At 42.2% G+C, this 22163-nt stretch overlaps 1 protein-coding gene across 3 annotated transcripts in view; it reads left to right on the forward strand.

Annotated features, from left to right (window-relative positions):
• PDE7B (phosphodiesterase 7B) overlaps nt 1-22163 on the forward strand; it is a 302170-nt gene that overhangs the window by 180563 nt on the left and 99444 nt on the right. The window contains exon 1 of one of the 3 annotated variants that reach the window (XM_054981697.1): nt 6029-6507. The exons of the other annotated variants lie outside the window; for them this stretch is intronic. Within the exon in view, the coding sequence (XP_054837672.1) occupies nt 6270-6507 (238 nt within the window). The 5' untranslated portion in view covers nt 6029-6269. Of the gene's footprint in view, nt 1-6028; nt 6508-22163 lie in introns of those variants that run through there. 3 annotated transcript variants of the gene reach the window in all.

Below are 22163 nucleotides of genomic sequence, written 5' to 3' on the forward strand. Positions count from 1 at the left end.
TTGTTATTGGATTAACATCTATTGTAGTTTATCCTGAAATAATCAATTATTTCCTCCATTTTTGTAATACATCCTCTTGTAGCAATAGAGTGTCATTTAATCTCCACCTTCTTTCTCTGTTGCCTCCACTTTGACAAATTACCTCTATCAGGTTATGGTCTGCTAAAGTCCTTGGGAGAATTTCTGCTTTGTCCCCTTTTGTCAATAAGCTTTTGAATATCCAACACATAACTATTCTGGAATACGTTTGATGCCTGTCTGAGAAGAATATGTAATCTCTTTCTAATGTGTGCAACCATCTCCAAACATCTTCCAGTTCCAAAGTAGACATATAATTAGGTACGCACTTTGGGAGATTCCCTCCCAGTCTTGTAGATCTAGCTATTTTCAGGTCCGGGACACCATTCATATCTCTAAAACTCAGAATCTCTCCCTGTTGAAAATCTAATAACGCTTGGAAATATCTCTCATAAAACTTTTGGCCATTATTTGGTGCATGTATATATTGACATCAGTGTCCATACTTGTCCATCAGAGGCCCTTTTTGAATTTGCAGTTTAAACTGCCATTTATAAGCATTTGCCCCAATCACAGTGGCTTTGGCATTGCACCTATTCATTTCACACTGTCCACAGCAGTCTCGATTTGGCATCTGTGCTTCATTTCAGACCTGCTTTGAAGCCTCGGTGCAGTTTCGGGCTTTCAGGGCTTTGAAATTCATGTCATACTTTTTAAAAAACCTTGAGCTTGCATAGTAACGTTGCAATGTTGGAACCCATCCCTGCCTGCTTTTGCTGATAGGGCTGTCCCCTGCCCACTGGAGAGGCAATTGGTAGCAGAGTTCTATGGGAAAACATGTACTACTCTCATTTATTTTTTTTAAAAGCCAAGCCAGGAAAGGGTTAAAATGCTACTGCTTCTTTCCTTCCATGCTGCTTTGATTTGCAAATGAAGGCAGGGAAAAACAGCCATTTAACCCCTGCCTGGCTTTTAAAGCCAGGAGAGATTAAGCAGTAATGTTTCAATTTTAGAAATCATTCTTAGCTTTTAAAAAGAGAGAGTGCATACCCTCGAGGAAGAAAGGGAAAAGCAGCCATTTAACTCTTTCCTGGCTTTTAAAGCCAGCAGAGAATTAGCAGCAAGCTTAGGAATCATTCCTGGCTTTGCGGGGGGGGGGGGGAGAGTGTGTGCGTACCCGGGAGGAAGGAAGCCAACAGAAAAGCAGCCTTATGACCCTTACCTCACTTTACTAAAAAAATGGTGGACTAGGAGTTCAGAGAGCTGAGGAGGGTGGGAGTGGTTAATTCTGCACAAACCAATCAGCTCCCAGGGAAAAGGAGAAGGGGGAAAGAGAAGCAGGCGAGGAGTATAAGTGTTTTCACTGACATTGATCGTGCCAGCCATGACTTGGCAGCAGCTTCAAAATAAACTTACGGTATGTCTGCAGGGGGAATATTGGGGATGCTGTGGACAAACATTGGTTCTGCATGCCATTACTTCCTTGCAAGTGTAAAAATCTTGCAAACATGGGAAGGAGAAAAGGTGCTGAAACTCTTTAAAGTCCCAGTGTGAAAAGGACCAGAACATCTTATTTTTAAAAATCCGGTATCTTCCCTCCTCATCTTTTAATTCTTGAAGGATCTCCAGGCTCTGCTTATTGACTTAACCCCTTTGTTCTAAAGGTCAGGATATCCTGGTGCTAACCACTACTGGAAAATAATAAAATTGCAGCAACAATGGTATAATACTTAAGAAGAACTTCATTCTTCATGCCACTTTGACATTAAACTGCTTACTTTTGCAAGAGCATGTTACAGTACAACACATTAGATCATATTTGAGAAACCCTAAATAAAGGTGGGAACACTAAGGTGAAACATGGCAAAAGGAGGGTGGGAGTATCATACTGCTGCCTTTGATGATCTTGGCATCAGTAAGATAAACGTGTATATTCTGTTTTGTTTTTTAAAATAAGGATGTTAAAATTCAGTCTCCTCTGTTTTTCCTCCTTCCTCTGTGAATGAAGATCCTGTTTATTTGTAGAATGTATTTTTCTTTCTATAAAAGAACAATATGCTTAATTTTAACCTGATTTTTTTTTAAAAAAATGAGATGGTCAGATTAAAATCCAAATTAAATGAATTTGTCATAATTGTATTATAAAATGAAAAAGCCACAAGTACTAAAAGCAAGTAACAGCTTCCCCCCTCCCTCTTCTCTTAATGCAGTTTGAAAGCAAGATTACAGCTCAGCTCACCCACTTTTGGTTCTTGTAAAGAAGTTTTGCAGATTTAAAAAAATTGTTTCCAAAACCTGCCAAACCTTTCTGAGCAAAGGTAGCAGAGAACGAAAAAAAAATGTGTGTATATTGAGGCAAGCAGTAGCTCTCTGTATATAAATATACAAACAGAGTTACCCCCACTGGAATTTCAAACAATTTTTAAAGCTCTCTCTCTAAACTATTTCATGTGTCCAACCTAGCTTCTCTTGTGGAATACTAATTGCTCTCTAGACATACTATGCAGTCTTATTTGCAGTTTCATTATCCTTCATGGAGCTCAGGGCAGCATACATGCCCTTCTTTAATCACCATCACTTTGTGATGAGGTGATGTTACTCACTAAAAACTACTCAGAACACAGATTTGAACCCACTCTTCCATCTCCCAGATCTGTATATCCTGCATCACTCTGTGGAAGCCATGAACCCCACACAGTTCAATGTGATGACTAAAGATGCAAATTGTCATTGTATCATCATGTGATAACTAAAGAAGCAAACTGAGCAGAAGAAAGGGGATAGGTGACCTCAGCCTCAGCTACCATGATTCTTTTTTTTTTAGATCTAATCAACTTGGCAATAGTATTTTCCTCCTGCAAGTCTTAGTGAAACATTGATGGAACCTGTGGTGAGACCATAAGTATATTGTTTAAATTACACCAACAGCATTCCAGCAGAGAGATGATGTTGCTGTAGAGTACAGCAGTGAGGGAAGGACAGAAAGTAACATAAAGGTGGATTCGGTTTCGTTTTCTCGGCCATGTTGGACGCTCCTCTCCGCAGGTCCGGGAGGAAGTGCCCGAGCAGCCTGACCGGGCAGCTGACCTGCAAAGGTTAGCCCCCAAGACTCCCAGTGAGGGTGTCAGGGTCCAGAGCGCGATGGGAAGAACCCCCCCGAAATTGATGGGGGGGGGTAAATTGCCCATTTGCTCCTATGGAGGCCGGCAGACTTGCACAGCACTTCATGTGCTGCTGGACCGTGGAGAACAGCAAAAAGCAGATCTAAGGTGAAAATCTGTAAGTAGAGAATCCCTTTCTGTTACTACAAGCATATGCGAAGGATTGGTGGGATTTGAAGCTAAGAAGGCTCAGATTTCTTCCCTCTCACTGAGTATCAAAACTTGGCTGGCGGATTCCGCCCCCCCCCTAAGATGGCGATGAAAAAGCAGAGCCCCACTATGGGCAAATCTATCTCGGCTGCTTTGCAGGGGAAAGGAGAGTCTCTGGAGGAGCTAGTAAAGCGGTCTGTCGTCGAAGCAGTAAAGCCCTTTGTTGACAAGTTAAACAAAACTGATCAAAGGGTTGGCTTAATTGAGAGTGAAGTGAAAACCATTAAGGAAGCAGCGGGGGGGGACGGAAAAGTCTGCTCGGGAAAATGCAGTACTCGTGAGGGCAACAAACAAAGACTTAAAGCTGTTGGAGAACCAACTGATCGGATTGCAAGTGGACCGTGGTCAGACAATATTGCGTCTCCAGAATGTGAAGGAGGAGGAAAATGGGAATTTAAAGGATTTGGTGTCGGAACTTTTGGCGATACCCACGAAGGCAACTAAAGAAGAGTTAAAAAGTGCCATTTTGGAAGTCCGTTGGGCTTCTTCAAAATATGCAACGAAGCGTCAGCTGCCGCGCGAGATTATTATTGACTTTTCATCTAAGAAGATCCGGGACACCATCCTATATAATTCATATAATGCGGACTTGGACTTTCTGGGCAATAAGGTTAAGATATTGAAGGACGTTCCATTTTTAGCTCGGAAAAGAAGATTTAAATATAAAAGGTTTGCAGCTCTTCTGAGGAAACGTGAAATAAAGTACAAATGGTTATTTCCGGAAGGTATTTGGTTTAGCTACAAAGATCAAGCTCACAAGATAACATCAGAAGATCAGCTAAGGGACTTTGTGTGTAAACATCAAGATTTCGAGCAAGAAGAAGAGGACTTTAAGCCTGAAGGGGGAGGGGAGGAGGGAACGAGCACAGTGACTGTAGCTGTTCAGAGAGAATTGCGACCGAGACCCGGGGGGGGAAGAAGACCTAATCCTGATTGTAGTTTGTATTTTATAAGATCTACCAATCTAACAGCATTTTACAAAGTTCTAATGTTAAATAATTGCAGTATGAAGGGAATGCATTACTTGTAGATGTAGTGTTTGTGTTGTTATGTGTTGTTTCTTCCCCTTCTCCCTGTCCCTATTTTTTCCCTTTTGTAGTACTAGTAATTAAAAAAAATTTTAAAACTTGCAAAAAAAAGAAAGAAAGTAGCATAAAGGTTGCAGCTCAGATCAATGGGATATGTTAGTCAATGGAACTTGAGAGGGAATAGCTTTTCTTGAATTTGCGCTACAGGGTTCTTATGTACTTAGCTTATAATTTTCTTTTGTTATTTATAAACTACTTCGAGTGCTACAGCAAAAATGTCTAAAAAAAATCTCAAATTAACAAACAGCCAGGAGACCTGTTTCCTGCATAACTTTCATCATGGATTGAAGCCCACTTTAGCTGACGTATCTGAGGAAATGGGCTGTAGTCAACAAAAGCCTGTGCCACAATAAATGCATCAGCATTTATGATGCTACAGGAGGACCCTTGGGTGGTCTGAGTGTGTGGAGGTTATATCTACAATAAACAAGTAAATGAAGAAGAAAAATGTGAGGAACAGAATTATGAGGTACTTGGTATACTAACAGTGAAATAAATGATAAAAACTGTAAAAATAATAAATTATACCGATTAACAAAACTTCTGTCACTCTGTCTGTTAGTGAAAACTCCTTAAGAGCAACACAGGCCATGGCACAGGTGTCAATGGAACTGTAAGAGGGCTGCTTTGGTTTTTATCTTTGAAGGTTGATGTGATTGTCCAGTGGATGTCCTCACATGAACTTTACTCAGGAGGTGACCAAAAAACTCAGATCCATAAATGAAATTGAAAGAGCTGAATTCCAGCATTTTCTTTTTTCTTTTCCTGCTTGTTGAGTCATGGAACCATCTCTCTCTCTCTCTCTCTCTCTCTCTCTCTCTCTCTCTCTCTCTCTCTCTCTCTCTCTCTCTCTCTCTCTCTCTCTCTCTCTCTCATGATTATTTTTCTTTTTAAAATGAGATTTAAAATTCAAAACAAGCCTAGAGCTGTTTGTTAGATATTACACCACTTCTGGATCTTGCTGCTTTCCTGATTCATTTCATTCACAGTTCATTCTGGAATGTGAATCAATGTTATTTCCTGTCCAGCTGAAGGGCAGATGAGGTTACAAAGTGGCTTGATTAATAGTCTGCTCTTCAGATTTGCTGAGATTGAGAACCAAACAACTGGGAAGAGGAAGGGAGGGGGGAGGTTATTTAGTTGAATACTTGGCACATAAATTCAAACACAATCTCCTTAATATCTTCATTGTCTGACAGTCATTAGTGAACGGGCAAAATGACCTTAAGAACTAGTCTAGCCAGAATAAGGTAAATTTCAACAGCTTTGTTCAAGGTCCTCCCCTTACACAGACACACTCCCTCCCCACGGAAAAAGTTCTGGGTATAGCTTGGCAAGGCTCTACTGTTTAAAACCAGCAGCTGCTCACATCATCGGTTTTGATTATCACGGAAGCTTTCCTGTAAGCTGTAGTTGAGAATAGCTTTACATTTGACTCGTGGTCTTAGAAATATTTCCCCAGGTTTTTTTGGTGTTTCTTTTTAGTTCAAGCTGTAAACTGGGATTGATCAAGTGTTCTTAACTGGAAACCTGAGAGGGGAGGAGGGAAAAAGATGAGGGACAAAATTTGCATGTATCTATGAGAGGGCACCATTTCAGAGCAGTTACAACTGGGAAACTTTGAAAGGGCATTTCCTGACAGACTTTGTCAGCTGAACTTTGGGAGTAACAAGGCTGTTGTAAGCCTTCAGAAACCATCTCTGTAAACTGGGACGATGATGTGTGGTGTTTTTATTTTTCCTGGAGTCTAAGGAGTTTTCCTTTCCAGTAGCAGACGCCTTCTCTTTAGAGGATGCCTGTGTTGAATAGATTTTTCAACGTGTTGGACATGGGTAGACAGTGGGGAACTGATGAGGATCTGATGCCCTTGTCCATGGGCCGCTGGCCCTTCTGTCAGCCGGGAATCCTAGCTTGGGAGCTGCCGGAGATGTTCAAAATGGTAAAGTTGATTTGGAACTCAAAAAGTGATCTCCAGGGAACAAAGCAGAGAGGAGTCCTAGAAAACCAAGATGCTCCAAATAGTTTATCAGGTAAACTTAAAATGTTATAATTTGTGCAATTTAAAATCTGATGTATTTTCTTTATTAATCTTGCAGATTTCATAATATATGTCTTGAATCAATGAAGCATGTGCACATGTGTAAGCTCTTTGGCACCAATTTGGGAGTATGTTTGAAATAAAAAACATGTTTGAAAGAGTCAGGAGTACTATGTGGGCTTACATGTTAATTTTTAAATCATTTGTGCCATGTATCTCTCTTTCTCTAATTGCAGTCACTCTTGAAAAATATGGGATAATCTCTTCAGGAGCACCCAGAACGGCTGCCTGTGACTATCATATGCCCTAAGTCCTAAAGGAAAAGGCTTGTGGAGAGGCAATCTTAGTGCCCTTCTGCCCTTCTCCAGGTCAAGTTTAAGTATTTTGAGAAAGCAAAGAGTGGAAAAATAGTAAATTTTAAAAAATTAAAATACCCAATTCAGCCAAAATTAAAGTCTCTGAATCAATTAGATTTCGATGTGCAAGAGTTAAGAATGTGCTTACATTTTCACACTGAAGTGAAAGGGATTTAAATGTGCTTAGCTCTGGCTAGATTATACCCAAACTTTTTTATTATTATTTGTTTTTAAATGTTTTGGCAGCCCCGAGCCTTCAGGGATAGGGTGGGGCGGGGGGGGGCATGTGGGGCGGGGGGGAATAAAAATAAATTGCTTGAATTTGAGAATCAAAATCTCTTTTTGGAAGTGCTTTTTTGTTTTAATGTACATATTTCTTACCAAAAAAATGCTATATAGCAAAGCTTTTAAAAAATCCTTATCTGTAAAAACATTGCAGTACATTTCATTAGTAGAAAGAGAATATATCTTAGTGATTGAGATCATGTATTCATGAGATCTCAATTTAGCAAACATTTTCCAATGTTGACACTCTTGACATATATTTATTTCCATTAGTGTGAAGGTCCGTGAAATCAGTCAGGTACCTTTGTGATCCCTAATAATTTTCAAAACTCCATTCTGTCCTCTTCCTCTTTAAGACTACTACAATGGCACTTGCTTTAAGTTATGGTTCTTTGTGTTGGGTTTTCTTGATTATTTGTACTCAAGCTGATTACACCCTACTGGGTTTTGTGTTGGACTGTTTGATTGCAAAAGTTTGTATATAAAAAGCATCTGGTTTTTTCAAATGTGTATGTGCATTTGATTTTGTTGTACAATGGGTAGCCAATATGTAAAAATTCTGTATTGAACATTTAGTGTGCTGACCTGCCTTTATGGTGATCTACTAACCTTTGAGTGCAATCCTAAGTAAAGTTTTTTTAAATTTTTTTTAAAACGTTATTTTCTTTTGTTATGCTTATAACTCTATTAATGGTTTCCCTTCCTCTCTCTCCCACCTACCTTTCTGGGCAAAGCAGGGCTGGTACTGAGGATAGGGCTGCTGGTGCCCAAGCTGGAGTTGCTGCTGCCTCCAGCTAATCGGACATAGACTAAGCAGGGGGGTGGTAGAGACTCTCCCACCATGCTTTAGGTGCATTATAAAGAATATCTGAGGTGCTGGGAAAGCTTCTCCATCTGCTAGCCCGTGATGGGTGCCCATCAGGTGGTCAACCTCCAGGTGGGACCTGGAGATATTCCTGGAATTACAACTGATTAGAGATGGGAATGAACCAGAAAAAAACAAACCATGCAGTTCGTGGTTCGTCACGTTTTGTGAACCACGAACTTTCACAAACCTGCTCCAGTTCACGAATTGGTTTGTTTTGGTTCTTGAAAATGTCACTTCTGGGCCAGCAAATCACCACTCCGGGTCAGCAGAATCAAATCCGGGTCAGCAGAAGGTCACTTCTGGGTCAACAGAAGGTCTGCAGGAAGTCCATCCTCTGTTGTCTAGAAAACTGATTGATTGGCGCCAGGCTGTTTGCAGTGATGAACTGAAAAACGACCCGAACGAAGCAGCCTAAAGTTCGTGGCAGTTTGTCAGAAATGGGATCTGACAAACTGCTGGTTCACGAACCATGAACCTGCCTGGTTCATACGAATTTTGGTTCATATTTCAGTTTGTGCCCATCTCTACAACTGATCTTCACAGGGTTGCCAATTTCCAGATGGCGAAAAGAACAATATAACCGTCACCTACTAACTATTATCTCACTGAAAATACTTGACACAGTTCTATGAAAAAATACAAAATTTTACTAGTGCACAAAATGAACTCTAAGTGGACAATAAAGCAAAACCTGCTTAAACAACCGTGGTAGAACGTATATCACACCCTCACCTGAAAGGGGGGGGGAACATTCAGACCAATACCCAATGTCCACAAAGCCGATACAATTGTAATCAGGCTAAAAAGCCTATACAAAAATTCATACAAGAACCAATACACTTATCACAGAATTACACATACATGTCGCCAGAATCACTGGTCAATGAGAAATCAATTCATAAACTGTAGTAAAAACATTCAAATTGTAACCGCAACGGGTTAGCTAGCAAGAGGTCCCGTTTCCCCTTCTTCAAAGCAGTTACAAAGACAGCAAATCAAAGCAGTTCATACTCCACATATATCATAGTCACGGCTCGCTCACTGGAAACCAGAAAGGGGGGGGGAGAGCACCTACTTTGGGAGGTCCCCCAAGTGAGAGCAGGCTGAGCCTTGGTGGGGGGTGGGAGGAAAGGTGGGAGAAGGGCCCCTGAGGGTTGGGGGCATTTTGCATGCAAAATGCCACCCCTGGCAAGACAAGCCTGCCTCCTCTTCATTTTTCCCCATAGGAAATAATGAAGATCAGCAGCAGCAAGCACAAAATAAGAGATTAGCAGCAGCAAGCGAAAACCTTTCCCTTTTTAGACGAGGATAGGGGGACCTGGTTTGGGGGGCCATAACATGGCCCCCCAAAGTCTAATCTGTCTGAAACTTGGAGGGTTGTTAGAGAGGAGTTAGAGGAAGGTCCCCACCAAGTTTGGCTTGATTAGGTGGGAAAATGCCTCCCCCAGGCTTCAGGGAAGCCTGGGGGAGGCTTTTTCCCATTGAAATGCATTACCGAAACAAGCCGAAATACCGAAACGATTCGGTAATTGTTGTTTCATGATTACTGAAACGTTTTGGTAATCATGAAACATTTCGGTAATACCAAAACAAACTGAAACAGTCATGTTTCGGGGTTTTTTTGGTAATCTGATTACCGAATTGCACACCCCTAATCACATATGCTGCTGTGAGCTCCTTAGAGGGAGGACAAGATAAAAGTACTACATATATAGACAGATTCAACCCAAAATCATAGAGCAGAAGTTCATTCTTTGTTTTTAAATTTACTTTTGAGACGAGTCATTCATCTTTTTAAGATTTGGTAGATCTATCCACACTGCAGCCACTGTCATTGTGTACTCCCTGCCTTCATTGGGACCATCAAGAACTCTTTGTATCCTCCCTTCATATTTAAAGCTTGGCAAATCTCTTATCTCCACAACAGGAGAGACACTTACAGTAACTACAAATGCTGTTGTGTATGATAAACACACGTAAGTGTGTACTTTACTTTCAGATGCCATCAGGAAGTGAAACATCTTAGTGGCCTCTCCCTTTTCCTGTAGACATTTTAACAACACTGCATGAAAGTTTTCCAACAAATACGTCAATACAGGGAGTTGTGGCTTTTTGTAGAGCAGTTGAAACTGTAGGGTTTTTTTTTAAAAAAAGATCAAACTGATTACATATGAAGAAGCTCTGAGAAACAATATTTTCCTAAAGGCTATTTACTGACCTAACCTTTACCTCCCCCCAAAGCCCGGGTGTATAATATGCCATTAAAATAAACACACATGCTACCCACAAAGTGGAATAAAAACTTTTTCCAGAAGACAATCAAAAGATCAATGTACATGTTACTCTAGTCATCTGGAAGCTGCCAGGAAATTCCTCTCCCTGACTTGTCTCCATGCTGTACCCACCACCAAGTGTTTTGGAAATATAATATGGTGACAGTTGCTGCATTTTATGCCCACCTGCATATATACCACATGCTGTTATTAGCGTGAAGATAATACACAGACCACCCCAAAGTTGGTCTTTAATATAGTGCTGGAAGGAGGGAAGCACAAAGCTTTGCAGTAGCAATGAAAGCAAATCTGTGCTTGTCTTTTCCATTCATGCATGCTTCAAATCTAATATTCACTTGTTCACATAATGAAAGGAGGATCCGCATATATTTAATCACATGTACTCAAACTTGTGTATATATTAGGCTTGCCATCCCCCCACCTCCACCTGCTGCCCCCAACCCTGTTGACCTGGACAGGGGTGGGGGTATGGGGGAAGCTCCTGCACTCTCCCAACAAGCTGGGAAATGACATAATTTTCCAGCAAGATTGTGGAACCACGGGGTGCACTGAAGCCCAGTTCAGAAAAAATTGCCTCCAAATGGGTGGTTTTTACTAAACTGGGCTTCAATGTGCCCTGTGGCTCCTCCGTCACACTGGAAAATGAGCATGATAGGGGAGCTGCAGGTTGCTGAAGCCTAGCTTGGAGGAACTGGGCTTCAGCATGCCCTGCGGTTCCTCTGTCGTGTGGGAAAGTGATGTCATCTTCTGGTGCAACAGGGGAGTGCAGGACTGCTTCACACACACACACACACACACACACACACACACACAGAGGGTTACTGCCTTGCTGTCCTCCCCAACTTTGCACCCCCACTTGGGCCCCTGTGATCCCTGGCAACCCTAGTGTATATTGATGGGTAGAGGGGCCTGTTTTTTAACCAAAAAATGTATTGTGCTGGATTGGTCAAATGAAGTAATCTCTTCTCCTTTCTTCACAATACTGCATTGCTTAAAATATTTTTCTTACACACACACACAGTTATCCTGCAGAGGAATTTCAAAGGGAGATTAGAAAGAGAGACTGCTGAATTACAACTAATAATGAAGCTTAAGACAATGCATCTACCTGGACTGAATCAAGATAAGGACTTCCTGTCTCATTACCAATGCTGATTTCTCAACACCCACTACCCCTCTGCTTACCCCCACCCTATTCAATCACGCCTGCCATTGTCATTCACTGGCTGTTATCATTTGGCTTCTGTAATCTCTCTCCAAGATATAAGGACAGATGGACTCACATTCTAGCTGTATTTGAAGAAGAGAGCTGTGGCCTACAAAAGCTCATACCCTACCCCAAATGTTGTTAGTCTTATAGGTGCTACTAGACTCTTGTTCTTTTCTACTGCTGCAGACAGACGAACATGGCTACCCATCTTGACCTATACCCATTCCAGAATTAGACTGGAAGAAAAAGCAATGGAGTACAGTGAAGTAAGATGGGAAGTGTTACCAGACCTCCTGCTATGGTGGGAGATCTTCCATGATTCATTGCTACTGCTCTGAGTTGTGCCAGAAGAAAAATAAAAATGCTGCCGGACTTTGTGCCAGTGCATCAACCATAGAGTTCCTGTCAATTCCTAGAGCTACCCATTCTCACCCCTGGGTTAGAGTTTCTGGTAGTTTCTAGACATGGGCACGAACAGAAAAAAAAGAGCATGGTGTTCGTTGTTCATTGCCATCTATGAACAACGAACAACGAACATTGACAAACATGACCTGTTCACGAACATGTTCGTTGTTCATTGTTCGTGGGGGCCAGCAGGCTCTCCTCCAGCCATCAAGATCCCTACTGCACCACTCCCAGAAACCTTACCTGAGCAGGCAGCAGAAAAGGTACCAGTAATAAATAATAGCTTGGTCAAGAGCCTGGCAGGAGCCCTGGAACTTGAAGAGGTAGATCCCTATCCTACCACACACAAAGAAAATTCAAGCTCCAATGCACTCTCCCTGTCTCTCTCTCAAAATGCCAACAGCAACTGTCACTCCCTCACTGTCTGCAAAACCAGAGCTGGGAGCCCCCTCCCCCCTGCTCTTTGCTTCCTTGTAACAAATTTGGAGCTCCACACTTGAAAGGAAGACCTGCCTGTCAAGCTAAATTGGGCTTAGATTGGGGTTTCCAGGGCAACAGCAGTTCAGACAGAGTTCAGGCAGTCCCTGCCTCCGGTTGCCAAGGGAATTGATTGCAGGTGCCAAACTGTCTGGCTTGACGAACAGCAATGAACGAGGCTTGCAACAACCACCTGTTCGTTTAGAATGGGGCCTCATGAACAGCTTGTTCGCGAACAGCTGATTGGGCTGTTCATGGCTTTTTTTTGGTTCGTATTGCTGTTTGTGCCCATCTCTAATCAAAACCCATCAAAGACTACAAGTGGCATTGGTAGCAATTAGTTTATCTTGCATTTAATTTTCTTGCATATACAGGTTCCATTTCTAATCTATTTGAGGGGACTTGATATTTATTCAGGTATCATATCAGTGAGTGAACACCTTTGATCAGTTGTTAGATATAAACAAGAGCCTGCAATGATTGCTAACATGCTGTGAGTTTCCATTTAACTGATATGAACAATTTGTTTTTCATGGGTTTGTTGCAGACATGTTGGCAATTACACAGCTTTAATGTATGGACCATACTGTTCACCAAACACTACTTCTGCTCCTGCATAAATACCATTAAAACAAATGGTAGTTATATCACAGCAATGCTTGGTGGACAGTGCTTTTAAGTATCATTGAAAGAAATAATGGAAGTAGCTTGGCAGCAGTGCTTGACTAACTGCCCTCTTCATAGATACGAGAAGCTATGGATTCTGGAGGATACCTGCCTACCCTCAGCAACACGCCGAAAATCCATCTGATTTTGATAATTAATATTCCTTTTTTTAAATTCTGCATGACCAGAAAACATTAAATTCTTGATCATGTCACATAGCAACAAAAATATGTATCCAACCCCAGTATTGTAGAGTGCTTTAAAATTCTTTGAATGTGCAGCTGCAAAATACTATTTAATTAAGTCCAGATTTATCAAGTAGGTGCCAAATATACTCATGACTAGAACTCAACTTTATGTTCACCTCAGTTCTCTATTTGATTAAAGGGACAATGAGGTTCTTTATTTTTTTTCCTGATCAAGGGTGCTTTATTTTTAGGTGCATGCTGTGTGGCTGGCAAAGCAGCATGAAGGGCTTAGCAGGGTTTCCTAATTATATGCCGTAAGTCTGATAACAAAAAGTGCAGAACACCCATTGCTAATGAAATGTTCATTTCTCCCAACCAAGTTTGCCCCACAGACCCCACAAGCCTTTCCACTAATATTTCTGTAGACACCATGCAGCCAGAAATGTGCTTGTGTCTGGCTTTGCTTACTGTGCAGCACTGGGAAATTATATGGTTTGGGCAAGGTCAAATTACTGTAGAATTACGGGGAAATGTATACTCTATATTTAGCTAGCCTGCCCTATATACACAGACAGGCACAAGCACAAGCCCATGCAAAAGCATACTGTTTATGTGCAACCTCATGAACAGCACAAATCATAAAGAATCAATTAGTGGAAATCTGAGAGGAGCAGTTCAAGGAAACCTAAGCTACAAAGCTCAGATGCCACCCATGATTCAGACTTCACCTCATGAAAAATATTGTGTTGAAGGTCTATCTAACATGATCCAGTCACAATTGGACAGCATATGCCTGATAACAGAAGGATCCTTGGAGCATGTTTCCCAGTGCAAGGCCAGTTTACTTGGAAATGAACTGAACTGATTAATCCAAGGGTACTTTGCATATTTTATTCATTTGAAATATATTTTTAAAAATTATCCTAATATGTGCAGGATGGATCATGTTTACAGTTCTTGCAGTAGAGCATCCAATTACACACTTATCAAGCCAAGTGGGGAATGTCCATGGAATACTGTAACATTACTGCCCAAAATATAAAGGGTGCTGTGAAGCTTTTTCCAAAGATGTAGCCAGCAGAATTCTGCAAGGTTCAGTTGACTAGAGATGAAACAGACCCACTCAGTTTCCTCGAAGCATGCTCTACTGATGTGACACAGATGTACAGATCGACAGTGTTCTGGTGCCATCTTTTATTTTCCGCAGCTTGAACAGGAAGTAAACAGGCAGGCACTTCACTGACTCGTTCATAGCTTCCAAAGCTTCAGCAGATCTATAGTGTGATTATGCAGAATTATCAGGATCTGGAAAGTGGAATCAAGAAGGCATATTCTTGTTTTCTTTGCAGCTGCAGGCCCCCTTTCTCTCTCTGGACAGAATAATACAGCCAACTTTATGCAGCAGAGATTTGGAGTGGCACCTTTCCAGAACTAACAGGAACTTGAAATAAAGCCCATAATTAAATCCACATTATTTAGGATCACAGTGGCAGCTTCTCTCACTGTACTTTATAATTCCACTGGGGGGAAATGGTAAAATGGGACCTATAGATTCATATGTAAAAATAAGCCTTGTATACTTTAGTGAACATTTTAACTAGGTGGAAGATAACCTGTAAATGCCTATGCCAAAGATTACTCTGGGATAGAATTAGATGAGTTGATTTTTGTGAAGATAGAGATTACCCCTTAACTTGGGTGTAATTGCAAGCAAATAATTGTAAGAAGATTTTGGCATGGATCAATCATCCATTTAAACTAGAACACTTGGCCTTAGTGTGTCCAGAACTGTTTGGAATCCAGTATTTAAGGTTTTCCCATCCCATGTCGGTAACAGGTTTGGGTGTTAAAAGGTGAGATGGAATAACTGTGAATTTATTTGACTTTCAAAGGCAGTAATGATATGAAAAATGATCCCAGTGAAATAGTAAATGTCTGCACTAAAACAAAGTTGCCTTGCTTTGATATAAAACATTTTGGTACTAGGGGTCAGAGAAAGAATGGGGACTGTGTGCATGGGTGGAACCCATTGTGTGCTAGCAAATCTGGGGGTGGAGCCCAGCACAGTTTGTTCACTTAAGGTGTAAGCTGTTAAGAGGAAGAGAAAAAATGATTTTTCAGCTGTCTCAAAGCAAACAAACCCCTGCTACAAAACAGTGTTCGCTATATATGGTAGCTATGTGGCTTAAATATGGAATTGTACTGGTAACTCTTAAAATGTACTGTCAACAAAAAACATATATCTTTAGATGACATTTCATATTTAATACACTTGAGCACCCATGAGGAATTTTCAGGTGTGCTAAAGAGGGAAGTAGAGACCAGTGTGTGTGTGTGGGGGGGTTCTCCTCCTCTCTCTCTTCCTCCCAAATCCTTCATCCGTTTTGAAAGAGGACTCAGGGCCTAACTAGACGTGACAAACAACATGAGTTTGCCATAGGGACTTGCAACTATACTGTAGCTGCTAGTTCCTTGTGGCAGCTCATGAGTAAATGTGCAGCAGGGCCTGATTCAGATCAGGAGCACTTTGGAGGAGATGGAGAAGGGTTACCAACTATGGGTTGGGAAATTACTGGAGATTTAGGGATAGAACTTGAGGAAAGTGGGATTTGGGAAGGGGAGGGACCTCAGCAAGGTATGATTCCATAGAGTCCACCTTCCAAAGCAGCCATTTTTTTTATGGGGAAGTGATCTCTGTACCGGAGTTTGGTTGTAAATCCAGGAGATTTCCAGGTTGTACAAGAAGCAGACATTCCCAGCTTCTCCCCTGTGCTGTTTTTGGCAAAGGAAAGAGCCCAAGGGGCACAGGGAGGAGCATTATTTGTTCCGTGGGGAGCCACTACATTTAGTCATTCAGTGCATGTGCTGGCTCCCCACAGAACAAATAAAGCTTTCCCCTGTAGCCCCTGGGCTGTTTCAGCCCTCAAAAACAGCACAGGGAAGAAGGAAGGAATCCATCCTTCTCCCAAGGAGTGGTGCTGATCCAAATCAGGCTGTGATGTGCATTTACTCAGAAGTTGTCACTCGAAACTTATTTCTATGGTGAACTTGTGCAGTTTGAAATGTCTAGTTAGGCTATTAGTTGGTGCAATAATAGCTTTGCCAGCATACACTGCCAAGTCCCTTCATTTGGTTTCCGCTAATGAAATTAATACAAAGAGTAAGGGGTGACCTTATCCCAAGTCCATTGCAGGTGCTGAGCTGAGGGAATGAACCCATCTTCATCCTGTGAACCTATCTTGATCAACTTATCATGGCTACTCCTTTCACTTTGAACCGATCACTACAGCCAGGGATACCAGGCCTCCTGGTTTTCTGCTTCACTGTCTGCAAGTTCCTCAGGCACTGGCAAGAGGAAGCAGGGAGGAGGAACTGTGCCAGCTTTACACCAGGATGCTTACGTCTCTTCTGGTGAAAACCAGACGTGGGCTGCTTCCACACACGTTGGATAATCCACTTTCAATACGAGTCTTTAGTGAACATTTGAAACTGATTTTCCATGTGTGGAACAAAAAACCCACTTCTAAAGGATTACGAAAGTGCATTATTCAACGTGTGTGGAAATGGCCGTGATGTGGCAGTGGTGGGTTCTCTAGAATTTTGCAAACACTCCATGGTAAAACAAGAGTGTTTGCAAAATGCTACAGCATCCAGCATGTCAGCTCCAATTTTCACCAGAAAGGACATAAGCATGCTGGTATGACCCCAGTGCACCAGGCCCTGTCCTTCATTTCATCCCAGAGGTTGCTGGCTGCAGTAGGCAGCCCTAGCTGGAGCCTGTGCTGTATTGAAGGGAAGTAATTAGGCACTTAAAGAACAGTGTCTCACACTCTACCACTGGACAAAACACAGTGATGAATCAATAGATAATTTAGCAATCAAAGTTGTCTACTGGTTAAAGAGATCTATTAATCAAGAACTTGAAATAGCTTTCCGGTCAATGAGACAGCTCATAGTAGTAAATATTGCACTTAGTAGCAAGTATCTGCACTGTGAAAAGAAACATGGACCTCTTGTCACCTCCTGTATCCTGTTCTGTACACAGAGGACATTGTATCCTCCTCAGTAGAAAGACTTTTATTAACTGTTAGAGGAATTATTTCTAACGGTATTTCCCAGTTTGTCTGCAATGATTCAATTCTCAATGTACCTTTCAAGAGAAACATTTTTCAGGCCTCTGGAAGTCAGCCATTAAATGTCCATAACACCTTAGGCACTGTTTTTCAACACATCTTGTGGATCCCTAATTGGGGTTTTCATAATACCACAAAATTTCAGGCATTCCTTTGAAATAAGAAGGAATGCATGCCACGCTGTGGGAGTAAATGAAAAAGATATTATCTTAAAAACACTGTTCATTATCTTTTACACAACACGAAAAACACTTTTTAAAAAAAGAGGAAACAAGACTATTAGAATTTCCTCAACACTTTAAATTTCAAGTGATTCTATACATACAGCAATACTATATAAAAAAAGTATTAAACAATGGTGGAAAAAGGATTTGAGAGCATTTTTGTATAACTTTCAAAACTTCTAACCCCTAGTCATAGAACATAGTGACATAGAGCTGAAAGGGACTCCAAGGGTCGTGTAGTCCAACCCCCTGCACAATGCCGAAAATGTACAGCTATCCCTCCACTTCCCCCAGTGATCCCTGCTGTATGTCCAGAGGAAGGGGGGAAAAACCCTTCAGGATCCCCAGACAATATGGCCTGGAGGAAAATTCCTTCCTGACCCCGAAGTGGCCATTGGCATTACTCTGGACACGTAAGAAGAGGGCACAAGAGCCTCACACTGGCTTATCCTTTCATGCCCTCCCTCTCCCAATCTATGTACATTCATATTGAGTCATCAAATCATCATAACTGTCAAGTGGCCATCTAGCCTCTTCCTAAATACCTCCAAGGAAGGAGAGCCCAGCCACCTTCCGAGGAAGCCTGTTCCACTGAGGAACTGCTCTAAATGTTAGGAAGGTCTTCATAAAGTTTAGCTGGAAACCTTTTTGCTTTAATTTTAACCAGTTGTTTCTGGTCCAATCCATTGGGGCAACAGTAAACAACTCCACTCCGTCTGCCATGTGACAGCCCTTCAAATACCTGAAGAGGGCTATCATATCACCTCTGAGAGCCAAACTAGAAGTGATGCCTTACACAGGTTGGACACTTGTCAGCTTCCCTCAAGTTTTGATGGGAAATGTAGGCATCCTGGTTTTACAGCTTGGCTCTCCATTACAGCTGCAAGACCAGGATGCCTACATTTCCCATCAAAACTTGAGGGAAGCTGACAAGTGTCCGACCTGTGTCAGGCGTCACTTGTAGCTTGGCTCTTAGTCGCCTCCTCTCCAGGCTAAACATACCCAGTTCTTTCAACCTTGTAGGGGTCTCCAGACCCCTCACCTTCTTTTTTGCCCTCCTTTGGACATGTTTCAGCTTGTCAACATCCTTCTTAAACTGTGGTGGCTAAAACTGAATACAGTACTACTCCAAATGAGTTCTAACCAGAGTAGAATAAAGCAATTTATTTTAGACTGGCTATTAGTCATTTTAGACTGGCTTTGAAGCCTTGGTGCAGTTTCGGGCTTTTGGGCTTTTGCAATAGATGCCACATTGTTTTAAAAACTTTGAGCATGCATATTAACATTGCAATTTAGGAACCCATTTCCTACCCACTCCCTTTTGCTGATTGGGCTGTCCCCTGCACACTGGAGAGGCAATTGGTGGCAGAGTTCTGGGGGAAAACATGTACCACTCTCATTTATTTTTTTAAAAGCCAAGCAAGAAAAGGGTTAAAATGCTTCTTCCTTACCTTGCTATGGCTTTGATTTGCAACACTGGCAGAAAGAGAAAAGCAGCCATTTAACCCTTACTTGGCTTTTAAAGCCAGTAGAAATTAGGAGTAATGTTACAACACTTTCTTAGCTTTGAAAAAAAAAAGTATGAGTGTGCTCATCAGGGGTAATTTTGTAGAAAAAGAGCAGCAGGAACTCATTAGCATAACTCATTAGCATATGCCACACTCCTTGATCAGGACAAAATGTCCGGGATTTGGCTGCTGCCAGATGGAGGAGTGTTCCCCCACCCGGCTGTGGCCCGATCAGGGCTGTTTTGGCCCCAATCAGGCTGAAACACACCCAAAATGGCTAAAAATGGCCATTTTGTGCATGTTTTAGCCTGGATCGGGCCCCAAACGACCCAGATCAGGTCAGTGCTGGGCAGGAGAGGGATCCCCTGCCTGCCACCGACCCAGTCCTGCCTGTTTCAGTCCTGATCCTGGCTGAAATGGGCCCCAAACTGCCAAAAATGGCCATTTGGTCTCCGTTTGGGTCAGGATCAGGGCTGAAACAGTCTGAACCAGGTCAGTGGCAGGCAGGGGAGGGTTCCCCCGCCTGACACCAATCCAATTCCAGCTGTTCTGGCTCTGATCCCAGGGGAAATGGGACCAAAATGGCCTAAAATGGCCATTTTGGGCCCATTTCAGCCTGTACCGGGGCCAAAACAGCTGGGATCGGGTCTGTGCTGGGTGGGATCGGGTCTGTGCTGGGTGGGGGAGGGTTCCCCCACATGGCATGGACCCAAACCGGGCTGTTTTGGCCCCAATGCGGGCCATTTTGGCCTCAATCAAGGCTTAAACGGTCCTAAAGTCAGGTGAGCGGGGCCACCTGACTTGGGGGAACCGCCAGAATGGCGTTCTGGTGCGTTCCCCCTCCAAATGAGCCCTGGTGCTCATACCACTGAGGGAGGAAGGGGGAAGCAGCCATTGAACCCTTCCATGCCTTTTAAAGCCAGGAGGGAATATGGAGTAACGTTTCAGCACAGCAACATTACAATTCATTCCTGTTTTTTAAAAAAGGGTGAGAAGCAGCCATAACCCTTTCATGGCTTTTAAAGCCAGCAGAGAATACGGAGCAAAGATAAGAATAAGAGGGTGTATGCATACCCGGGAGGAAGGAAGCCAACGGAGAAGCAACCTTTCGACCCTTACCTCGCTTTACTGAAAAAAATGGTGGAAAAGGAATTGAGAATGCTGAGGAGAGGGTGGTGAAGTGAAGTACTGTATTAACAGTACTTTCTACTGCAATTGCACAAAGATTCATAATGCAGAAACGTTACTGTCCTATAGAGAACCAAAAAAACATTACAGGAAAAGTGGACAGGGTGATGAGGAGCATGAATGTGATTAGATCCGCATACTAATCAACTCCAGTAAAAGGAAAGCGGGATGCTGAGAAGCAAGCAGCCCAAATATGATTGCGCAGTCCCACACAATTGCAGGAATATGTGAGGGGTGCTGCAAAGGATGGGAGTGGCCAGATCCTCACCGACCAATCAACAACTGAGGAAGAGGAGAAGGGGGAGAAGAGAAGCAAAAAGGCAAAAGAACCGTTCATACTTACATTAATTTTGTTGTGTTTAGCCTCTCTTGCTAGCCTAAGCTCATACTGAGCTTTAGCCTTTCTAACATAAAAGCATAGTACTATGAAAAAGATTCAGTTTCCACTTCCTAGTGTGAATCTTTCATCTTAGCTGGGTTCATTTTGAAGATTAAAGGGTGGGCGACACAATCTAACAGGTGCAGGAGGCAAATTATTTATTCCAATTTGTAATTCCAATTAGATTTTTTTTATTTCAATGCATTTTGAGCAATTAGCTCTTCATCAGGGGACTGCTGCAAAGCATACATAAATATTACTTACAGATAGCTTTTCATCAGGGAATTGTGGGACAATTAAGCTAATTGCTGGATATGTGTTGGGATCCTCTTGCTGGAATAAATAATTTGCATCCTCACCTGCAGTTTTGGAGGAGGGGTGTCCGATTTTGCAGTGTTGTTTCTGTGGTGTGTTTTAACTGTTTTAAGATGTACAAGTTTCTTTTCTGTGAATCTGAATATATGAAGGGTTTATCTTTTGAATGGCAGTGATAGCTTCTGAAATGAATCTATTTCTAGGCTTGCCAACCTAAGGCATGCTGATGCTGGTGCCACTTCCAGTGCTCCAGTTTAACCATACAGTTTTGGGTGAATGTTAGAGTGTCACTTTGATGGGGTGACCCCAGGTCATGTCAGTTCATCAGCATCACTAGTTTCTCCCCCATTTCCCCCTGCTGGCCCAGCGAGCAGTAGCAGTGCAAGAGGGATGCTGGATGGAGGTCTCTCACTGAACCAGATGAACTGTGGTAATCCTAATTATTCTATTTCACATGTGATTTTCTGACATCATCTGTAGTTTGCACACTTAGTACCTGTGAAATGTACCTTTTCATAAGTCATTCCAACTTCAGCAGGTCCCAAATGCTCTAACTTGTTTGTGCAAGTACAGTGCAATCTTATGCAGGATTACAGCAGTCGACGCCATTGAACTCTAACACAAGAGCTCTAACACAAGCAGAAAGTCAAGAAAAAGACCACAGTAGCTGCTTATGCTTAGTCAAGCTTATTTTATCCACACTTGCATTTTCATTTGTGCAAGATCTTATACAACCAATATCTGGACCTTATACTATAGAAGAAGGAAAGAACTATGTGTTGCACATCTCGTGCAAGCTGAACTGTTTATGTTTCTACTTGCAAATGTCTGGATGCAAACAAATCAATACAATTGCACAGACAACACTGAAACCTGTTTTGCATTTCTTGGGCTTTGTTGGATTTACTTCACCAAACAAACCTATTTGTTGTTTCTTGGGAGCTATTTTAAAGATGGAACTGCAAGGATGTGCTAGCTCTCTGGCCACAAAGTCAGTTTGTTAAAGTGGAAGATATACCGCATTCTTCTTGAGGAGGGGGGCAGGTGTCGCAGTTAGGACCTCAGAGATGCAAGTTCAAATCCCCCTTCACTGAAGCTTGCTGGGTGACCCTGGACCAGTCCCTCTCTCTCAGCCGATCTCACTGAGTTGTT

Source organism: Eublepharis macularius, chromosome 1 (assembly GCF_028583425.1).
Source record: "Eublepharis macularius isolate TG4126 chromosome 1, MPM_Emac_v1.0, whole genome shotgun sequence".
Taxonomy (NCBI): Eukaryota; Metazoa; Chordata; class Lepidosauria; order Squamata; family Eublepharidae; genus Eublepharis; species Eublepharis macularius.